Here is a 21,218-nt window from a genome sequence, read left to right as displayed (position 1 = left end):
TTCCAACAGGAGAGTATGTGCTATTTGTGTTTTTTTCCTGGCTACAACTTCCACAGTTGTATTGAAAAATTCTGTTACAGTTCACTGTGATTAATTTTAGTAAGGGTGATTATGTGTAGATGCGAAAAGTCTTGTAATGGATGTTGATGCAGGTGTTTTCTCTGTCCATCATTTGTTCTGTTCAGAATGTCAGGGCTGTCTAGCCATTTGAATTGGTTGAATGGCTCTATAGCGCTTTAAAATAGAAAATGTAGAATTCATGTGGGTCGCATGTGGCACGATATCGAGGGAAGCCCGATATAATCGTGCATGTGAGCCGCTCTGTGCTATCCTGTCACTGGAGCTCGCGTTTCGAGGGAAGCCTGTTTGACATGCGCTCATGGCTAGAGCTTAGCGCAACTTTAGCCTTCAATCACAATTTCATAAGGTTGCTGGATTGCCTGACGGAAATGCGTCCGGACGTGGCTGGTATTAGTGTCAAAATAAAGGTGCATATTAAAAAATATATACATTGATGTTTACGCGTTGCATCGATAACATCGTATCGTTGGTTATTTGATCGATGCAATGATCCAGATTGATGGATCGTTACACCCCTAATAATAAGAATTAGTTTTTCATTACAAACTCGACCCAAACCCAAAGTTTTACTTGGAAAAACTGACCCGAAGTTTGTTGGGTCCCGTCGTGCTAGGGTTGGGTAGTAGACTGCATTTAATTTAGGGTGATTTAAATAAAAAACATGAATTCTTGTATAGTAATTAAATCTAATGAGAATCATCATTAAGGATAATGAAAAACTACTGTACAAATACAAATGTACAAAAAAACAAACAGAAGAAAAAAAAAACTCAAAGTAAAATGTGAGGACACGTTACAGTAATTAGATTTTGGGTATAAATGTTTTTTATTGTCAGGAAAATGCAACAGTGCAGTTTTTTTTTATTTTTATTTACCAGCAGACATTCTCTATGTTGCCATGATAGTTTAAGCACTGATGGGATGCTCGTTCTGCGTAACATTTCTGGCATTATAAACAGTGCACGGATCTGTCATTAAATAGTTTCTTTACTCCCAAAGGAAACGTTGTCTGATTGCCACTGATCTGAGACTCTGATTTGATGTTTCCTAATTACAGTAAAGTCCTAGGAGGATCTTCCCATGTAGACAGTGCCTTGATTTTCTCCAAAATCATTCTTTCATATCTGACTTGACAGCTCTCTCTCTCTTTATTCTCAAGAGCTTGATTGTACTCTTGAACTTTGAAGTCAACAACAAAAGATGTGTGAAGCATTTTCTCCTTCCTTTTAAAAGTTGACAAGCCTATAATATTTGCTATCCTAACTATGCACAATTATATGGTTGGTTGCATGTTATTATTTGCATTTTTATTTATCTGTCTACGACCTTTATGGCTACGTTCAGACAGTCAGTGTTTGGGATTGACAACTGTATTTACTTACAGGTGTGAGTCTTTAAATGTCCCGTTCATACAACAGCGTACAGTAGCGGCTTGAATACTGTCTGTATGAACGAAAAACCGAAGTCACAACCCAATTCTAACAGCTGTATCCATAGTGACAGTGACTTAAGGAAATATTAAAGATCGTGACATCCAACTTCACTGGCATGTCTTATCACAATAACGCTGTGTTATTAAATAAACATTCATAGATCAAATCATAATTAACCGACAGCGGCTTTGAATGCTTTTTAACCGAGTGCAGAGCGCAGCATTTGTCGCGTGGTTCGCAATCGCAAGCAGCTTTGTTGAAAGACAGTGGTTGGATCTTCGGATGACACGCAGCTCATATCTCCATCTCTGAGTTAAGGCAACCCGACATGATTAACACGAGACACGCTCATGTACAGTGCAGTGTGGCTTTCACATTATATGACATGACAGACAACTAGTTGTCCAGTACGGTTCCGTTCACACAGCACAGGTTTGCCGAGAATGCGGTTGTGAGATCTGAAAATGTGCGGGTGTCAGTTCGGTTATTGAATGCAGTTGTCACACTTGTAAATAACCATCCTGTGTGTGAATGCAACCGTATTAAGCACTCAAAACATGTCTTGACAACCGTATTCAGCTGCTGTGTGAAAGTGGCCTATTAGAACAGACCTGTAAACACTGTGGCGAAAACTAGATAACTGTCAGTAGCGGTCACTGTCACGTTGGCCACGTGTACACTGCCATTCAAAAGTTTGGGATCGCCTACTCATTCTGTTTTTTTGTGTGGATTTTTCCCCTTTTTCTCCCAATTTGGAATGCCCAGTTCCCAATGCGCTCTAAGTCCTCGTGGTCGCGTAGTGAGTTGCCTCCGCGTCTGAGACCGTCAACCCGCGCATTGCCACGGAGACATAGCGCGTGTGGATGCTTCACACCATCCACCACGGCCACCACGCTCAACTCGCCACGCACCCCACCGAGAACGAACCACATTATAGCGATCACGAGGAGGTTACCCCATGTGACTCTACCCTCCCTAGCAACCGGGCCAATTTGGTTGCTTAGGAGACCTGGCTGGAGTCACTCAGCACACCCTGGGATTCGAAATAGCGAACTAGCGAACTCCAGGGGTGGTAGCCAGCGTATTTTACAACTGAGTTACCCAGGCCCCTTCTTACTCATTCTATATTATAATTGTTTTTCACATTTTAGAATAATAGTAAAGTCATCAAAACTAAGGAATATACTATGGGAATTATGTTGTGACTAAAAAAATAAAAAATAAATAAAAAATACGTTAAATTTTATCATCTTCAAAGTAGCCACCCTTCACTTTCATTTTTCATTGACATTTCCTCAACCAACTTCTTGTGGTATCACCCTAGGATGATTTTTAAACAGTATTGAAGGAGTTCCCATTTATGTTGGGCACTTATTGGCTGCTTTTCTTAATTATTCGGTCCAAGTCATCCAATTCAAAAACTTTTTTTTTTTTTTTTTTTTTTTTAAATAAAAGTTTAGTTTTGTAATGAAATAAATTAATATGTTGGCACAATTATATTTTTGTCTACAAATCTAATTTCAAACATTTAAGCATACGCCTTCAGATCAAAAGATTTTTAAGATCATGAGAAACATTTCAGTCAAGAGTTTCAAAACATTTGAACGGCAGTGTATTTGACAGTAGTCAGGCAGAAGTGTATTGACAGTGGTCATGTGCATGTGTGTGTTGCAGTGGAGAACGAGAGTCACTGTGACTTCGTAAAGCTGCGGGAGATGTTGATCAGAGTGAACATGGAGGATCTGAGAGAGCAGACTCACGCCAGACACTATGAACTCTACAGACGCTGTAAACTAGAGGAGATGGGCTTCAAAGACACCGACCCGGACAGCCAGCCTTTCAGGTGGGTCACTGCTACATTATCTGCATGTGAAACTGGTTGTCATTGGTCTTATTTCATTAAATACATTCAAATGTTTTTGCACACATACTTGTACATGGGGGCAATACAATCTTTGTGTAAATTACTTCTCTACAGTCTTCAGGAAACATATGAAGCCAAGAGGAAAGAGTTTCTTGGAGACCTGCAGCGGAAGGAAGAGGAGATGAGGCAGATGTTTGTGAACAAAGTGAAAGAGACGGAGGCTGAGCTGAAGGAGAAGGAGAGAGAGGTTAGTCCAGCCTCATCTAGATTTAGCCTTATTCCCAAAGAGCTGTCAGGCCCTAGATAATTCCCTGACTTAAGGCAATATTTTGCCCATAAATCAAAAGTTCATCATTCATCAAAATCATTAACTCACTCTTATGTTGTTCCAAACCTGCTTGACTTTCTTTCCTCCGTGGAACACAAAAGTAGAAATACAGCAGAATGTTTGTTGATTTTTTTTATATAATGCAGTGCTCGAACTGGAACGATTGTAGAAGACAGCTTGCTTCATATATTCAGTTCAGCAACAGTTCAGGGCTCACTTTATCATATTTGATCATGCACTGTATATTCTATCTTTATGATTTAGCTATGCAGCAGTTGTAGTAATTGGACTACCTATATTTAAGTTTAAATAACATCCAAATGAAAGACAAGTATACATTTTTAGAGACTTACGTTAGTTCTGCAATCCCTTTGTTCATGTTATGAACTAATGCAAGTTTTTAACGCATTTGGGCCTGCTCAAGCAATGCCAATACTGGGGATGTCAATTTTCAGACATTTTTGTAATCGATCATCATGGAAATTAACGATCGATTAATCATTGACGTTAAAACGCACGTGGAGGACTCTATATGTGCGTGTAGCCTAAAACGCACATGGAGGATCATATGTGCATGTAGCCTACTCTTTAAATATAGTTTAAAATTAATACACTAAAGAAATGCAAGCATTGGCATTTTCGTCTTAAAATATTCTTAGTTCAGTGTATTTTAGTTAATTTAGGCTATGTTTAATACAAATGTGTGAATTTATGAATTACTGTTAATAATAACTTGTATGCAAGGTACATATTTGAGTTCATCAAAAATTCACGTTGTGGATCTAGGGATATTTCGGACTTATTTGTTTACTTGAAATTAAGTCAAATCATAAACACCATTTCTCTGGTGCTGGTGAGATGTCAACTGAATGTGTCTTCGTGCTTTCCCGGTGATGGCTGACGTAATTGTAGGTTGGGATGAAACAAGGAGACCAGCAGATCAACAGTGCTTGTTGTCATGTTGTACTTTAACACACTATCATGGTGTATGCAGAAAAAATAATGTTAATTTATAGAGAAACGATCAGACATTGATTATATTGCCGTTCTTCTTCTGTAATGTGGACAAGGTGTAAAGCGCGAATGCCCCCTCTAGCGGAGGATGACTATAAAGGCAGCTTTATCAAGTTTTGTAGGCATGATTACTGAATGCATTTGTCCTGAAATTAATTAATCGACAATCGATAAGCTTAATCAAATTATTAACGACAATTAATTGATTATCGATTAATCATTAAAATCTCAAGTCAATATTAATTAATGTGCATTTTTGACGCATTTGGCCCACTCAAGTGTCAAGCTTTGAACCCACTTAGGACCCCTTGCTCCTGATCTGCTGTCCTGCAAAACAGAGACGTGACGCAACAGCCGAAGATGGCCGTCTAGCGCATGTTCACATAAACCAAAAAGCTAATTAATATATGCAAATTAAATCACTTTCTTCAGAGGGGCACAACAGCCCAGAAGTGCAAAGGGGCATTGGCCTGGTCCACTGTAGCCACCCCCCTATGCACGTCCCTGCCCTTGAGAGTTTCTCTGTCTGTCCAAGGGTGGGGTGGGTTGGGGTGGGGTCCACCTGGGTGACCGTATCACCATCACAGAAGAGCTGCCGGTACTGTGAAGTCATTTTGTCATCGTTGCTAGTACTGCGTACCATTGTGTACTGGCTCACTTTGAGCACTTATACAATGGAAGTGAATGGGAACTGGGACTGCTGAGCTACAAAAAAGAAAGAAAACAAAAAGCATCATAAAAGTAGTTCATTCGACTTGTATGCTAAATTCCAAGTCATCTGAAGCCTTACAATAGCTTTGTGTGAGACACAGACCAAAATTACATTTGTAATTCACTGATAGTGTTTCCCTATGCTGAAGCTCTGAAATGGACAACAAAAGTCTAGACTGCAAAAATTTGCGCTTTGACATCAAACGTGATGCATCGCACCTATACTGCAAAAAATCATATTTTCTTTGCATATAAATGAAAATATACATGTCTTGTTTTCCAGTAAAAATACCAAAACTTTCTTAAAACAAGATAAATTTACTGGTAAAGCAAAATGGCATATGATATTTTGTCTTCTTTTCATAGAAATCGAACAAAATTTAGTAACATTTATGCTCATTTCAAGAAAAAATATATATTTTAACTTTTTTATTTTAATTTCCTCATTGTCAAATACGTTTTTCTTGTTTTAAGCATAAATCTCACCAAAGTTTTTTAGATTTCTCTAAAAACAAGACTTAATATTTTACATCATTCTGCTTATCAAGTATTTTAGATAAGACAAAAAATACCTAGTAAGAAAAATATTTTTTTCCCCCAGTGTAATGGTACCATATTTGATTTGAGAGCTAGATGGAGGAGAATTATGCTATTATGATACTTTTATGGTGTATTCATGTCATTTTGGAGCTTGACCACCTTTAGTCCCTATTTACTTTCATTATATGTAAAAGAGCAGCCTGGATATTCTTCAAAACATCACCTTTTAAGTTCCACTGAAGAAAGTCAGAAAGGTTTGGAACGACATGAGGGTGAGAAAACTGATGACAGATGACATTTTTGGGTAAACTATTCCTTTAATTTAGAGGTTCAAACAAAGCTTTGTGTTTGAAAACAGGTCTTAAGCACAAATAGTGGAATTCAGCCAACAGCCCTTTTTTTTTTCTCTCAATATGGAATGCCCAATTCCCAATGTGCTCTAAGTCCTCGTGGTGGCGTAGTGACTCTCCTCAATCCGGGTGGTGGAGGACGAATCTCAGTTGCCTCCACGTCTGAGACCGTCAAACCACGCATCTTATCACGTCTTGTTGAGCGCGTTCCGCTTCACGCCATCCACTGCGTCATCCACGCACAACTCATCACGCGCCCCACTTAGAGCAAACCACATTATGTGGTTAAGGAGGTTACCCCATGTGACTCTACCCTCCCTAGCAACCTGGCTGGAGTCACTCAGCACACCCTGGATTCGAACTTGCGACTCCAGGTGTGGTAGTCAGCGTCTTTACTCACTGAGCTACCCAGGCCCCTTTAGCCAACACTCTTAAAACATGAGAGTCAGCACCTCTGGTGAATGCCATTAACATGCATCTCTCTCTCCTCAGTTACACGACAAGTTTGAGCAGCTGAAGCGCATGCACCAGGAGGAGAAGAGGAAGGTGGAGGAGAAGAGACGAGACCTGGAGGAGGAGATGAACGCCTTCAACAGGAGAAAGGTGGCAGCCGAGACCCTCTCCCTCTCACAGCCCCTGAAGAAGGACAAGGACAAGAAAAAGTGAGTTCTTGTGCAGTCTTCTTATCCTGCCATCTAATCATTAATGTAAACCTTTAGTGATTGGCTACTCCAGTCAGTTCCAATCAGCTCCAAAGTTTTCCAGCAGTGTTTAGAAATCACACAGGAAAAAAATGAAACAGTTATCAACATATTTCAGTAATCACATGGGTTCACCCTGCACTGATTGGATACTTCGCAGACAGAGATTAGCAAAGGGACATTTACACCTATAATCATGTTATATTTATATAGTTTATATAGATTTGATATATTATGGTGATCGAAAAACCCTTGATCTAATCTTGCCAGTCACCACCATGGGTACATAAATGGTTGCTTTTCTCACACCTGCAACAAATTTTACGGCCTCAGGCATGAATGAATACTGCTTTTGACACAATTTTTCCAATGATACACTCACATGAGATGAAAACTCAAGTCATATTAGTGGCCTAGAAAAATCTGTTTTATATTACATAACAGTGGCCGTCCCACATGGTGACTGCCATGTTGAGATTACATGACCAGGCAAATGCTACTTTACTTTACACTTTATCACTGTAACCCTCCAATTATCAAAAACACTTGGTTGTGGAATTAAGTGCGACTTCTCACTTTGTGCATACGTTTCCTATAAAATTATGCAGGGTTGCCGCAGTGTTTTAAAAATCAAATTTAAGAGTTTTTTTTTTAAGACCGGAACAAACAAAATTAATACAACATGTCCATATCAGAACAAATCCACACAATCTGAAAATAAATCATGTATCACAGATTCTTTTGCTTAAACAGGCTGGGGCACACATTTAACAAGGCCTTAGAAGTTGCAACACCTGCAGCAAAAGAGCGTTTCTGCAAGTTTAAAATACTCAAGACAGGTTTTCCATATATATATATATATATACACATCATATTATAATTTGTTTATATACCAATATATCAAAACATACAAATTAGAGGTTGACCGATATTGAAATTTGCTAATATGATAATGTGTGGAAAGAAAGGCAATAACAGATTAATCTTCTGAAAGTTTTAAAATGAATCCTAAATGCAGTTTATTGAGCAACCAAAATAACAAGACAACTAATAACCAGAAAAAAAAGATTTGATGCATACCGCGGGACTTTTAACTATTTAAAATACAAGCCTGAAATACACCAGGAACTCTTATTTTGAAATGTCGGTGCATCACTGTTTCCTGCTGCTCATTTAAACAGATAAGGGAAATCAAATATTCATTCTTACGTTCATCTACAAGGTATTACAATATAAACACTTTAAAGTAGTCATTGTCATAACTCTTCAACAGTAGATCATCAGCTATCGCTTGTCATAAGTGTCCGGTACTCACTGATTACAAACCACTCTACAACTGCTGGAAACACTCACTAGCTCCCCCCGTGCTTGGAGAATGTGCAAGGCGTCTTCACTTTGGAGGACGCAGCGCAGGCATTTATTCAATTAAATCGTATCTTTTTGGAGTTTAATAATAACATTAGACCATGTCGCGATTCGTGTCTTTCCGTCACCAAATTTAAGACTTTAGTTATACCATTTAAAATATTTAGTACTTTTCATGCCTTTAAATTTTAGAAAACAAAATTTAAGACTTTTTAAGGACTCGCAGGAACCCTGTTATGTTTATATAGCAGGACATAATTGGTCCTAACTACATACTAAATTTAAAAAAAAAATGATTTGGTGATTCTCACGAAACATGTAAAGAGAATGTCCTGGTCTTATTTTACTTCAAAATCAAAAGAAACAAATGACAACATTATGACTTTATATTCATGACAGTTACATATTTGTACATCATAGTAGTGCTCCCTTGATAGTGGCTTTAATGTAAAAAAAATCATTGTACAACAGCATCATTTTACTGCAAAACATAAAAAAATAAAAAAATACTGTTTTGTTACAGTAATGGTAATCATTATTAAAAACAATGGGAATAGTAAAAGAAAAATGTCTGGGAAAGTTACGATACTGAGAATTGTGGGGTAAAATGTGCTTAAGTGTCCTGAAAATAATGTCACAATGCAAAAAAGAAAATTATTGGTCCTAAATGTAGGTTTCTTTTTCTTTTTTCCATTTACTATATATATATATATATATATATATATATATATATATATATATATATATATATATATATATATATATATATCACACACACACACACACACACACACTCACTGGCCACTTTATTAGGTACATCTGTACACCTACTTATTCATGTGATTATCTAATCAGCCAATTGTGTGGCAGCAGTGTAATGTATAAAATCATGCAGATTGGGTCAGGAGCTTCAGTTAATGTTCACATCAACCATCAGAATGGGGAAAAAATGTGATCTCAGTGATTTAGACCGTGGCATGATTGTTGGTGCCAGACTGGCTGGTTTGAGTATTTCTGTAACTGCTGATCTCCTGGGATTTTCACACACAACAGTCTCTAGAATTTACTGAGAATGGTGTCAAAAACAAAAAACACCCAGTGAGTCGCAGTTCTATGGACGGAAATGCCTTGTTGATGAGAGAGGTCAACAGAGAATGGCCAGACTGTTTCGAGCTGACAGAAAGGCAACAGTAACTCAAATAATCACTCTGTACAATTGTAGAGAGCAGAATAGCATCTCCGAATGCACAACACATTGATCCTTGACACAGATGGGCAGAAAACTGAAGCTGCAGTGGGCCTACCATCTGTGTACCTCAGCAGAAATCCAAATTTGTCATACCAGGTGATGTATTTCCAATCATCTACTGTCCAGTTTTGGTGAGCCTGTGCTCACTGCAGCCTCAGTTTCCTGTTCTAAGCTGACAGTAGTGGTACCCGGAGGGGGTCTTCTGCTGTAGCCCATCCACCTCAATGTTTGACGTGTTGTACGTTCAGAAATGCTTTTCTGCTTAGAACTGTTGTAACGTGTGCTTATTTGGGTTACTGTCAGTTTCTTATATATATATATATATATATATATATATATATATATATATATATATATATATATATATATATATAATTTGTTTTGTTTTTATTTTAGGTTAAATGGGGCCAGGACTTTTTCTTGACTGTTTTTTGTGAGAATCACCCATTTATGCAACATACTTTTATAACATTTATTACAACATTTTTGTGAATGTGTTTCTTTAACTATACATTGTTATTAAAAAACATCCGGTCAGTTAATGAGAAGTTAATTCAGTAACTGCTGTGACTGATTCAGCTAGTAATTCGTTACACTGATTCAAACCAATGACTCTTGAGTTTGTGAGTCTTTGTGACCAATTAATTAAACAAACCGACTCGGAGTCATTCATTCATAAATCAGAATAGATCGTATAATACTCTGTATTATTTCACGCTACTCAGTCATTTAATCTCATCACATTAAATTCAGACTCAAATACAGGTAAAGTATTAAGCAGCAGTTTGCTCGACTTTCTGTGAAATGCATTAGGTTCTCTCCTGCAGCACATGCAGCTCAAATGAAGTGTATCTAGCTCCGTCTTGTGGTTATTAATGGTATCTGTGTCAATGTCAAACATTTACAAAGCATCCATTTTGTGATATGTCCCTGAAATGGATACACCACTGAAAGCAGCTCCTTAACATAAGTGTATTAAAGTCTACATGAATGTGATAACTTAAGAATATTGATTGTATATTGTTGAGCTGGATTGTCCAGTTAAGAAGCCTTAAAGGGATGGTTCACCCAAAAATGAAAATTCTCTCATCATTTACTCACCCTCATGCCATCCCAGATGTGTAAGACTTACTTTCTTCTGCTGAACACAAACAAAGATTTTTAGGAGAATATTTCAGCTCTGTAGGTCCATACAATGCAAGTGAATGGTGACAGAACTTTGAAGGTCCAAAAAACACATAAAGTCATCATAAAAGTAATCCACTCAACTCCAGTGGTTAAATCCATGTCTTCAGAAGCAATATGATAGGTGTGGGTGAGAAACAGATCAATATTTAAGTACTTTTTCACTATAAATGTTCACGTAAAAGTACTATAAAAGGTACAACCGTCAGTTCTCACGGGAGGCTGCATGAACTCGGTCCTCTCGGTCCTCAGCTCGCCTCATTGGAGAGCAACAGGAAGTAAACATTTATAGTGAAAATGGAATTAAATGTGTATCAGTTTCTCACCCACACTTATATCAATTATGAATATATGGATTTAACAACTGGAGTCCTATAGAATACTTTTATGCTGTCTTTATATGCATTTTTGGACCTTCACAGTTCTGGTCACCATTCACTTGCATTGTAAGGACCTACAGAGCTGAAATATTCTTCTAAAAATCTTTGTTTGTGTTCAGCAGGAGAAAGAAAGTCACACACATCTGGGATGGCATGAGGGTGAATAAATGATGAGAATTTTCATTTTTGGGTGAACTAACCCTTTAAATGATTTTTATATTTCAGCTGGAGTTCTGAAAATACAATGTCTCAGGCGCCCTCTTTTGGTGTCCTATGAAATTTACTTAATAATTTAAAGCATTCCAGATCATTGCTGCCTTCAAAGGAATAGTTTGCCCAAAAATGAAAATTCTGAGTTTGAGTTAATATAATCCATGGAACACAAAGGAAGAATGTACAGGTGAATGTAATGAATGTGGACCAAAGCCTTCAAGCTTCAGAAAGGATTCAAAAGCACCATAAAAGTATCAGAAAATGCATAAATTGATTGATCCAGTTCCGGTTCTTGAGTTTGTAGAAGACATGTTATAAGTGGTCCTAAATGTAATAAATACTCTAAATGTACACTAAAAAAATATTTTAGCCAATTTTTAAGATTTATGCATCTCACTTTCATAAAAAAAAAAAATTCCCCTTTTTTCCCCTTTTTCACCCAGTTTGGAATGCCCAATTCCCAATGCGCTTTTAAGTCCTCGTGGTGGCGTAGTGATTTGCCTCAATCCGGGTGGCGGAGGACGAATCCGAGTTGTCTCCGTGTCTGAGACTGCCAACCCACGCATCATATCACGTGGCTTGTTGAGCACGTTGCCACGGAGACATAGCACATGTGGAGGCTTCACGCCATCCACCGCGGCATCCATGCTCAACTCACCACGCGCCCCACCGAGAACGAACCACATTATAGCGACCACGAGGAGGTTACCCCATGTGACTCAACCCTCCCTAGCAACCGGGCCAATTTGGTTGCTTAGGAGACCTGGCTGGAGTCACTCAGCATGCCCTGGGATTTGAACTAGCGAACTCCAGGGGTGGTAGCCAGCGTCTTTTAACACTGAGCTACCCAGGCCCCTGAATTGTGTAAATTTTTTATAAACTTAAATTAATAAACTTTTAAATATTTCGTTTTTTTATTTTATCAAGTAAAAGATTACTAAATTCAATTTGATTGAATTTTGTCATGAAATTAAAATGCATAAATCTTAAAATAATTATCATTTATTTTAAAAGGCCCTAAATGTAATAACATTTCGTCCTAAATATAATAAAATTAAGGACCAAAAGTGTTTCGAGCCTTCATTAGATTTAGAACCAACGGTTATTTCATTGATGATATTTATTACATTTGAAAGTGACAATCTAAGATTCAGAGGTGTAAGTTATGGGGGAAAAAAAGAGAGTATAACTCAAAATATAGGCTCTTTTTATTTTTCTTACCAACGTTTCGGCAGTCAGCCTTTTTCAAGGCATTACATTTACACCCCTTTGTAATAAATGTAATAGTTGTGCTTTCAACAGAGTTCAACTCACTGACTCAAACGTATCTTTGGGCCTGTTCCTCACACAAGGCTATCATATGACTTTTGAAGACTCCAATTATTGTGCACAAGTCTTATGGACTACTTTTACAGTGGCTAGAAAAAGTATGTGAACCCTTTGAAATAGCTGGTTTTCTGCATTAATTGGTCATAAAATGTGATCTCATCTTCATCAATGTCACAAGTATAGACAAACACAGTGTAATTAAGATAACAACACGAACAGTTATAATCTTTCATGTCTTTATTGAACACATCCCATTAAACAGTCACAGTGCTGTGGAAAAAGTAAGTGAACCCTATGATTTAATTACTGGTCGATCCTCCTTTTGCCACAATAACCTCAACCAAGCGTTTCCGGTAGCTGCGTATTAGACCTGCACAACGTTCAGAAGGAATTTTGGACCATTCTTCCTTACAGAACTGCTTCAGCTCAGCCATATTCTTAGGATGTCTGGTGTGAACGCTCTCTTGAGGTCATTCTACAGCATCTCTATAGGATTAAGGTCTGGGCTCTGACTGGGCCAGTCCAACAGGTGGATTTTCTGCGGCTTCCTTTGTTGTGTCCTGCCATGGACACCATGCCTGTTTAATGTTTTCAGTATAGTAGACTCATGAACAGAGATGCTAACCAGTTCCAATGAGTCCTTCAAGTCTTTAACTGTCACTCTAGGGTTCTTTTTTACCTCACTGAGTATTCTGCAGTGTGCCCATTGAGTCATCATGGCTGGTCGGCCACTTCTAGGGAGAGTAGCCACAGTACTAAATCATCTCCATTTATAGACACTTTGTCTAACTGTGGACAGATGAATATCTAAGCTCTTCTAAATAACTTTGTAACCCTTTTCAGCTTTATGCAAAGCAACAATTCTTGATTGTAGGTCTTCTGAGATCTCTTTTTTTGCAAGGCATGGTCCACGTCAGAAAATGCTTCTTGTAAATAGCAAACTCAAAATGTTTGATTGCTTTTTATAAGTCAAAGTAGCTCTAACCCACACCTCCAAACTCATTTCATTAATTGGATGCCAGGTTTGCCAACACCTGACTGTTGGTGGTATTATTAGCCTAGGAGTTCACATACGTTTTCCAAACCACACTGTGAATGTTTGAATGGCGTATTCAATATGTACAAGAACAATACAATAATTTGTGTGTTATTAGTTAAAACAGATTGTGGAACGGTATAAAAATTATGACAGAATTTTCCATTTTTGGGTGAAGTATGAAGTTGAACTAGTTACTTCAACTATATACCTTTAAATCCTTCAATATACCTTAATACTGTATGCATTTCAAGATTATGTATTGCATCTCATCACAGCATGCTTGAATATTTGTGTTTCTAAATACAATGACCTTCATATTTTTGATATTTTATTTGCATGTTTCCATTCCACATTTTTTTATTTTGTCATTCATTTGGTTGTTTTGTGTCCATTTCCTTTCAGTTAATTTATGAGCACATCGCAGGCCGACCACGGACTTGTCCTCCACCATGGTTGCAACATCAGCGTTTGTTTTTGACATTGTGTTAAAGGACCAAAGATCCTGATGGGAAGCCAGAGAAGTGTATTATGGGGACTGAATTTCTTCTTGTGTTGCAACAGTTTTCTTTGTTTTTGTTTTGTTAGGATCATTCAGGTTATATTTTTTGGTTATTTTTAATATGTCCTCCCCCTTTAACCCATTTTATTTTTGGACCTATTTGTTTATTCACTTTTTTTTTTCTTTTTTTTTTTTTACCAAACTAAGAGACATTCACTTTGTGGTCACTGTTGTTTTTGGTACTAACCATTTGTTTATTGTCTTAACAATATTCAGGCCAATATTGTGCCATTCATTTACATTAGATTATGTTTCCCTTGCCATAATGTATAGTAATATTTAAGATCTGAGCCAGACTCAATAGCACAGCACAGCAATAATAGTAATGTACCCATGTGTATGATTTTATAAATGTAAATGTGCATGGGTATGGCTAAATAAACCAGTTCTTGCTGTTTTAAAAGTAATCCAGGACCTATATGTGACTATTTGAGTAGCTTTGTTGACTTTATTGTAATGACAACATATATGCAAATTATATTTTTTGTATTACTTGCAGAGCACACAAGGCTGTACAGTGTTCAGGCAGATTCTATTGTTTATCATTTAAGCCATAATATAGAAGCTGATACATCTGAGGCCATCTGATCTAAAGTAACTTCTTGCACATCTTCATTTGCATAAGGGGCATTGACTGCAATTTGATTTAAGTTGTAAGAAGAGTTGTATTAACCGATATTGAAAATAAACCCCCTCCCCCATTTTTCATTATCTGTTGGAATGTGCTTTGTGTCGTTTAATATACAAAACATTTATAAACCATGTTCCAGCGAAGTTGTATTAGAGTGAAACTTAATCGGAGTGAAAGAAATTAAGGCAGAGTTCATCTAGGCCAGGGGTGACAAATTTTAGGTCACCACCACTTTTTTACACAGTATGCAGACGCAAATTCCGTCATCAGCACAGCCACGCAGCTTGACCGCGCACCGCATAGATTTTCTTGACTTGCGCACACGGTCCTCATCTGTACGCATCATCTGCACATGTGCTGACCATTGACTGTACTAAAAGAGTGACACAAAGCAGTTGTAGTGAATATGCGTCAAACGTGTTCTTATTCTTTTGCAGTCAGAAAAGTATACTCCGATAGGCGACGTGGTTGTACAAAAACAAAGTATACCTGGGCCTTAATTAGTTGGTCCACAAGGTGGCAACACTTATATTTTGAGCCGTTGCTATCACGAAGAAACGCTAGAAGATGTAATCGCCGCTAAACGTCAAGATATGAAGGTAAAAACAACAACAGTGGATGTGCATGTCAAGAACGTGTGTGTGAGGAGGTCTGGAGATACCTGCATTTGTATAACTGGAGTCTGAAGGAATATAAAGACATCTTTATGGGTCTAAACTCCTGAAGAGAAAGTCCAGTGTCATTACAGTCGTAGCACGTATGCGCCAACCGCCTGTGTATGCACAGTTATGTGTAGTATACTTTGACAGGCTCGTGTTCGACTGTACACAGATGCTGAGAGTTTGCGTCAAAATGGAAGTACACCTAGGGTTTAAAGGTTCACTCAGTATTTGTTTTCCTCATTTAAAAAGTTTTACTTATAAAGAAGTGAATAGCTATTTTGAAACACATGTATAAAATCATGACCACTCATGTGAGATGAAGAGTTCAGTCATATCAGTAACCTTATAAAAGCTCATTTATTCTACATGGGGTAGGGGCGCTTCATGGGGGCAGCCATGTTAGAATCACATGACCAGCCGAATACTACTAGCTTAATCTCAGTAACCCTCCTGTTATTTGACCCTTTTATTAATGGATTAAATGAATCCTGGCTAACTCTGCATAGTGAATTTCAACATAGGTGACCATGTAAGCCACTTCGATATACTTCAAAAAACTACTGAGTGCACCTTTAAGTGTAGATGCCTCATTAGTAGCTGTTGCTATGAAGTGCTATATGTCGTCTAGTCCGCCATGTTGGAAAAAACAAGCGATGTACGTAAACACATGAGTGAACTACTGGGGCTTTTCCACTGCACGGTACAGCTCTACTCGACTCGACTCTGCTCGCTTTTTGGGGGTTTTCCACTGTGGATAGTACCTGGTACTTTTTTCAGTACCACCTCGGTCGAGGTTCCAAGCGAGCTGAGCCGATACTAAATGTGACGTCAAAACCCTGCAGATCACTGATTGGTCAGAGAGAATCGTCACTACCAGCATCACTGGATTTGCGACACGGGACATCAACCCGCTAGTTTTAAAGTTAGCAACAGTGACAGCAATATCATTTGTTCACGCGACTTTCGAATTGTGAAAAGAAATGGCTGTGCGCAAAACCACGCCGTGGTCAGTAAACGAGGTGCAGACGTTCCTCTCATTAGCGACGAACGAAATGATGCGAAACAAAAAAGTCTTTCAGGAAGTGTCTCAGCTGTTGGCTGCACACAGCTACCACCTGTGTTAGCCAACAAAACATAATTTACATACAAGGGTACATATAACCATACATGTCAGGGGTAAAAAATAAATAAAAAAAAGAAAAGAAAGAAAGGCATTTTACAGAAAAAACGTATACCTATTATACAGCTGTAAAGTTTTCCTTGCTTTTAAGTTTCTACTTTTGGATATTGTTTCTAAATATATTTTAACATCGATTTTAAATTGTTCAGAATTTGGCATTTTTTCATTCCATTTGAATTTATGAATATAGTAACAGGCAATTATAATAATTAAAATATAAACAAAATATTTTTTATCACCATCAAATGAAAAACATTTTAGCATAAAACTTCTTCAAAGTTTACAAGAATCATAGCTTTTCTTTGTAAGTAATTACTGAGTTCTTTCCAAAACATTTGGATGTTGGGACACTCCCAAGGGAACGCAAGAAAATATTATTACATCCAGAACTTGTGAAATTCTTGCTCTGCAACTTGATACAAGCAGTAAATTCTTCAACTGTTTGTAAAGAATAATTATTATTACATTCTCATAGCCTCAAAATTTCCTTGGGAGTTGCATGTAAAACCAAAAAATATTGGATAGGATCAACTGAAAATTTATGAATATGAACAAATTCAGGATAATTGTATAAGACACCATCCTTTTTGATCAACTGTAACCCAAATAATTCCCTTTTCAAACCAGTTCTCAAAAAATATTGGTTTGTTTCTAACCCTTATGTATCTGTTATTCCAAATGGTACATTTTTGTGGGGAAATTATGACTCTACATAAGAGTCCATGAAAGTAATGCTTGTTTGTGGAAACTTGCAAGTGTAATGGGTATTTTGTTAATATCATCTCATTTCAGTATTAACTCTATACCACCAATTTTTTTTAAAATATAAAGTTAGGTACTGTATACCATATACTTTGCTTATCTTGTAAATAATTTTGGAGCCATTTTATTTTAAATATCATGTTAGAAGTCTTAAAATCCAAAACATTCAATCCTCCAATTTTTGACCTACAAATATTTTCTTTTTTCATAGTGTGATTTGTTCTTCCAAATAAATCCAAAGTTTGGTGTACCTGAAGTCTTTCTAGCATGTCAGTCCACTGGCGGCCATCTTTGGAACGCTCCCGGGAAGCTATACAGTGCAACAGTCTGGTTCCGGAAGTAAAAATCCCATTCCTTTATTAAACTTTTATAGACTTACCATGAGCTCTGAGGTGGCTCATCAATGGTATATACTTCTGTTGAAGCCATCCGTCTGCATTATTTAATCTTCGTTTAAAAAATTTTAATAGTGGAATTCTTGTTGAACAACTACATTACCCATGGAGATTTCAGTCTTTCCCCATTCAAGTAGATAAGAGCTTTACTTTTATGCCGCTAGTATGCATAGAAAATAGCTGATGGCCACTGAGTGGACTGACTTGCAGTGAAAGGGACTTTTGTTTAGTTCATTGATGTTTACTGAAAGTTATAAAACTGATAAAATCACTTACAGCACCTTTATGTGCCCAGTCAACCATAAATGTAAACTCATAAACCCTGGTAAATCTATCTTCACCATAATGAATGGCACATAATTCAAACAAATGTTTAGTAGATTTAGGCAGGAGAGTCATTCCGAGGTGTGACATGCAACACCACAATTTAAGAGTTATCTTTCCTGTGTAGCTAAAAATAGAATATACTGAAACTTGCACCAATATAATAAATGAACATGAATGTATTTTAGCATATTTCACTTCAACTATTGTTCACTATCATTGACTACAAAACCCTCGAACAAAATAAAGAACAGTGTATGGCACAACAGTTTTATTCCATGGCAGAAATATTTTTGACCAAAACACAGGAAAAAGTAAATGTTTAAAACCGAGAAATACTATTACATTTGAAGAAAAAAAAAAAAAAAAATTATATTATATATACACACATACATATACATACATACATATACATATACACACACACACACAAAAAAAAATCCCAGTAGCTGCCTTTAAAAATACATATTGAAGACAACCATGCTTTTGGTAAAAACATTGTGTGTTTGCTAATGTCTTTTCACCTTCACAATATTGTTGCATTTCACATTAAACCTTCAAATCCAAAACAGGTTAAATATATGTAATGTCAAGAGCCTTTTATTAATATAATTGATAAGAAAAAAATAAAAAAAAATATATAATTATATATATAAAACTATAAAAGGCATAATTCCATTAACCACTGGCCAAAAACAAAGATCTATGTTAAAGCACCATAACCATTAAAGCATTATGTAGTAATTAAGCATCTGAATAATTCGTTTAAAGATACAAAAAATAAAAAAAAAAATATTACAAAATCAAATGTAATAAATAAAAACATAGTCAAAGTGCTGAATAAAAGGAAAAGTGCTAGTTTCAACAACCTAATCTGTTTCCACCTTTCACAAAAACATGTATTAGCTTATTCACTGAAAGGGGGCCACAGCAGAGGACAGATTTGTTCTTGGAAATCCACACTCATATCCTCAGGTCCATGGTTTCCCACTTTCATTGCTGTGTCCCCATCATAAAGGCACCAGAAACCATCGTAGAAGTCGTCCATCTCTTGGTCCCCATCCCCTTTCTGTGCTCGTCTGGCCCGGACAGCTGTCTTTGTGTTCCCATGATCCTCCTGTATATTATATCCTCTGAACATCAGCATGCTGGTGTTGTCTAGAATGTACACTGCATTGGTGGTTAAAGAAAGCTCAAGACCTGTCAGATACTCATCCACCATCTCCTTACAGCAAATGAACTCTGTGCTTTCGATCTAAAACAAATCCAAAACATTTCATGTGAGTGAAATTTTCACATTGTATAATATCTTGGTTACACCAAAAACAAAAATGCTGTCATCATTTACTGACCCTCTTTTTTACTTTAAACCCGCATTAAGTTCTCGCATGCTATATTCCAAGACTTCTGAAGACATCCATTTAGCTTTGTGTGATGAACAGATGGAAATTGACAGAGAAGTCAATTTTCTTAAAAAATCTTGCCCTCCACTCTTACTGAATTCAAATATGACACACCGAGACGATTTCGGGTTTGACAAGGTTTGATGTCTATGACAAGACATGACAATGAACTCATGAAATTTGACATCAATGAGTGTGTTTACATGCACACCAACATGCTGATAACTACCAAAAAATCAGCTCATTAAAAAAAAAAAAAAGACAACAAGAAAACCAATTTCATTGCAAAAAGTATTTTCCTGATTTCTTCTATTTTTGTGTATGTCTCATACTAAATTGTTTTAGATCTCCAAACGAGAGATACAAAAGGAAACCTGAGTAAACAAAATATATTTTTTATTAAAAAGAAATTTATTGAATTTTAAAAGTTATCCAACGCCTATATCACCCATGCGAAAAACTAACTGCCCCATTAAATGCCACTTTTAGCAGCAACAACTGCAACCAAACGCTTCCAATAACTGGAGATCAGTCTTTCACAACGCTGTGGTGGAATTTTGGCCCACTCTTCTTTGCAGAACTGATTTAGTTCAGCCACACTGGAGAGTTTTTGAGAATGAACTGCCCGTTTAAGGTCCTGCCACAGCATCTCAATCAGGTTCAAGTCAAGACTTTGACTAGGCCACTCCAAAACTTTAATTTTGCTTCTTTTGAGCCATTCAGAGGTGGACTTATTCCTGTGCTTTGGATCATCGTCTTGCTGCTTAATACAGCTGCGCTTGAGCTTCAACTCACGAACTGATGACCGGATGTTTTCCTTTAGGATTTTCTGGTAGAGAGCAGAATTCATGTTTCCCTCAATTATTGCAAGTCGCCCTGGCCATGAAGCAGCAAAGCCTCCCCACACCATCACACTACCACCACCATCCTTGACCGTAAGTATGATGTTCTTTTTGTGGAATTCTGTGTTTGACTTACACCAGATGTAACAGGACCCTGTCTTCCAATCAGTTCCACTTTAGACTCATCAGTCCACAGAACATTCTTCCAAAAGGTTTAAGGATCATAAAGTGTGTTTTGTCAAAAATTCAGACGAGCCTTAATGTTCTTCTGGGTTAGCAGTGGTTTTTGCCTCACCACTCTTCCATGGATGGCATTTTATGCCAGTGTCTTTTTGATAGTGGAGTCATGAACAGTGACCTTTATTGATGTGAGAGAGGCCTGCAGTTCCTTGGATGTTGTCCTTGGCTTTTTTGTGACTTCTTGGATGAGTCGTCGCTGTGCTCTTGGAGGAATTTTGGAAGGTCGGCCACTTCTGGGAAGGTTCACTACTGTACCAAGTTCTCTCCATTTAGAGATAATTGCTCTCACTGTGGCTCACTGGAGTCCCAGAGCCTTTGAAATACATCAGTCTGGGAAGGGTTACAAACCTTTTTCCTCATCATTTCTGGAATTTATTTCAACCTTGGCATAGTGTGCTACTGGGTGAGACCTTTTAGCCAACTTCATGCTGCTGAAAA

At 37.3% G+C, this 21,218-nt stretch overlaps 1 protein-coding gene across 2 annotated transcripts in view; it reads left to right on the top strand.

Moving 5' to 3' along the window:
* Window positions 1–21,218, top strand: part of LOC127429345 (septin-8-A) — a 79,940-nt gene that overhangs the window by 52,932 nt on the left and 5,790 nt on the right. Inside the window, exons 7-10 of one of the 2 annotated variants that reach the window (XM_051678323.1) lie at window positions 3,189–3,357; window positions 3,493–3,625; window positions 6,814–6,983; window positions 14,185–14,483. In XM_051678323.1, coding sequence (XP_051534283.1) covers window positions 3,189–3,357; window positions 3,493–3,625; window positions 6,814–6,983; window positions 14,185–14,188 — 476 coding nt within the window. In that variant the 3' untranslated portion in view covers window positions 14,189–14,483. Of the gene's footprint in view, window positions 1–3,188; window positions 3,358–3,492; window positions 3,626–6,813; window positions 6,984–14,184; window positions 14,484–21,218 lie in introns of those variants that run through there. The other variant, XM_051678322.1, reaches the window with a different exon arrangement.

The sequence above is a fragment of the Myxocyprinus asiaticus genome, chromosome 38 (genome assembly GCF_019703515.2).
Source record: "Myxocyprinus asiaticus isolate MX2 ecotype Aquarium Trade chromosome 38, UBuf_Myxa_2, whole genome shotgun sequence".
NCBI classification, from domain to species: Eukaryota; Metazoa; Chordata; class Actinopteri; order Cypriniformes; family Catostomidae; genus Myxocyprinus; species Myxocyprinus asiaticus.
The sequence above is the reverse complement of the archived record's forward strand: the minus strand, read 5'-3'. Positions and strand labels throughout refer to the sequence as shown.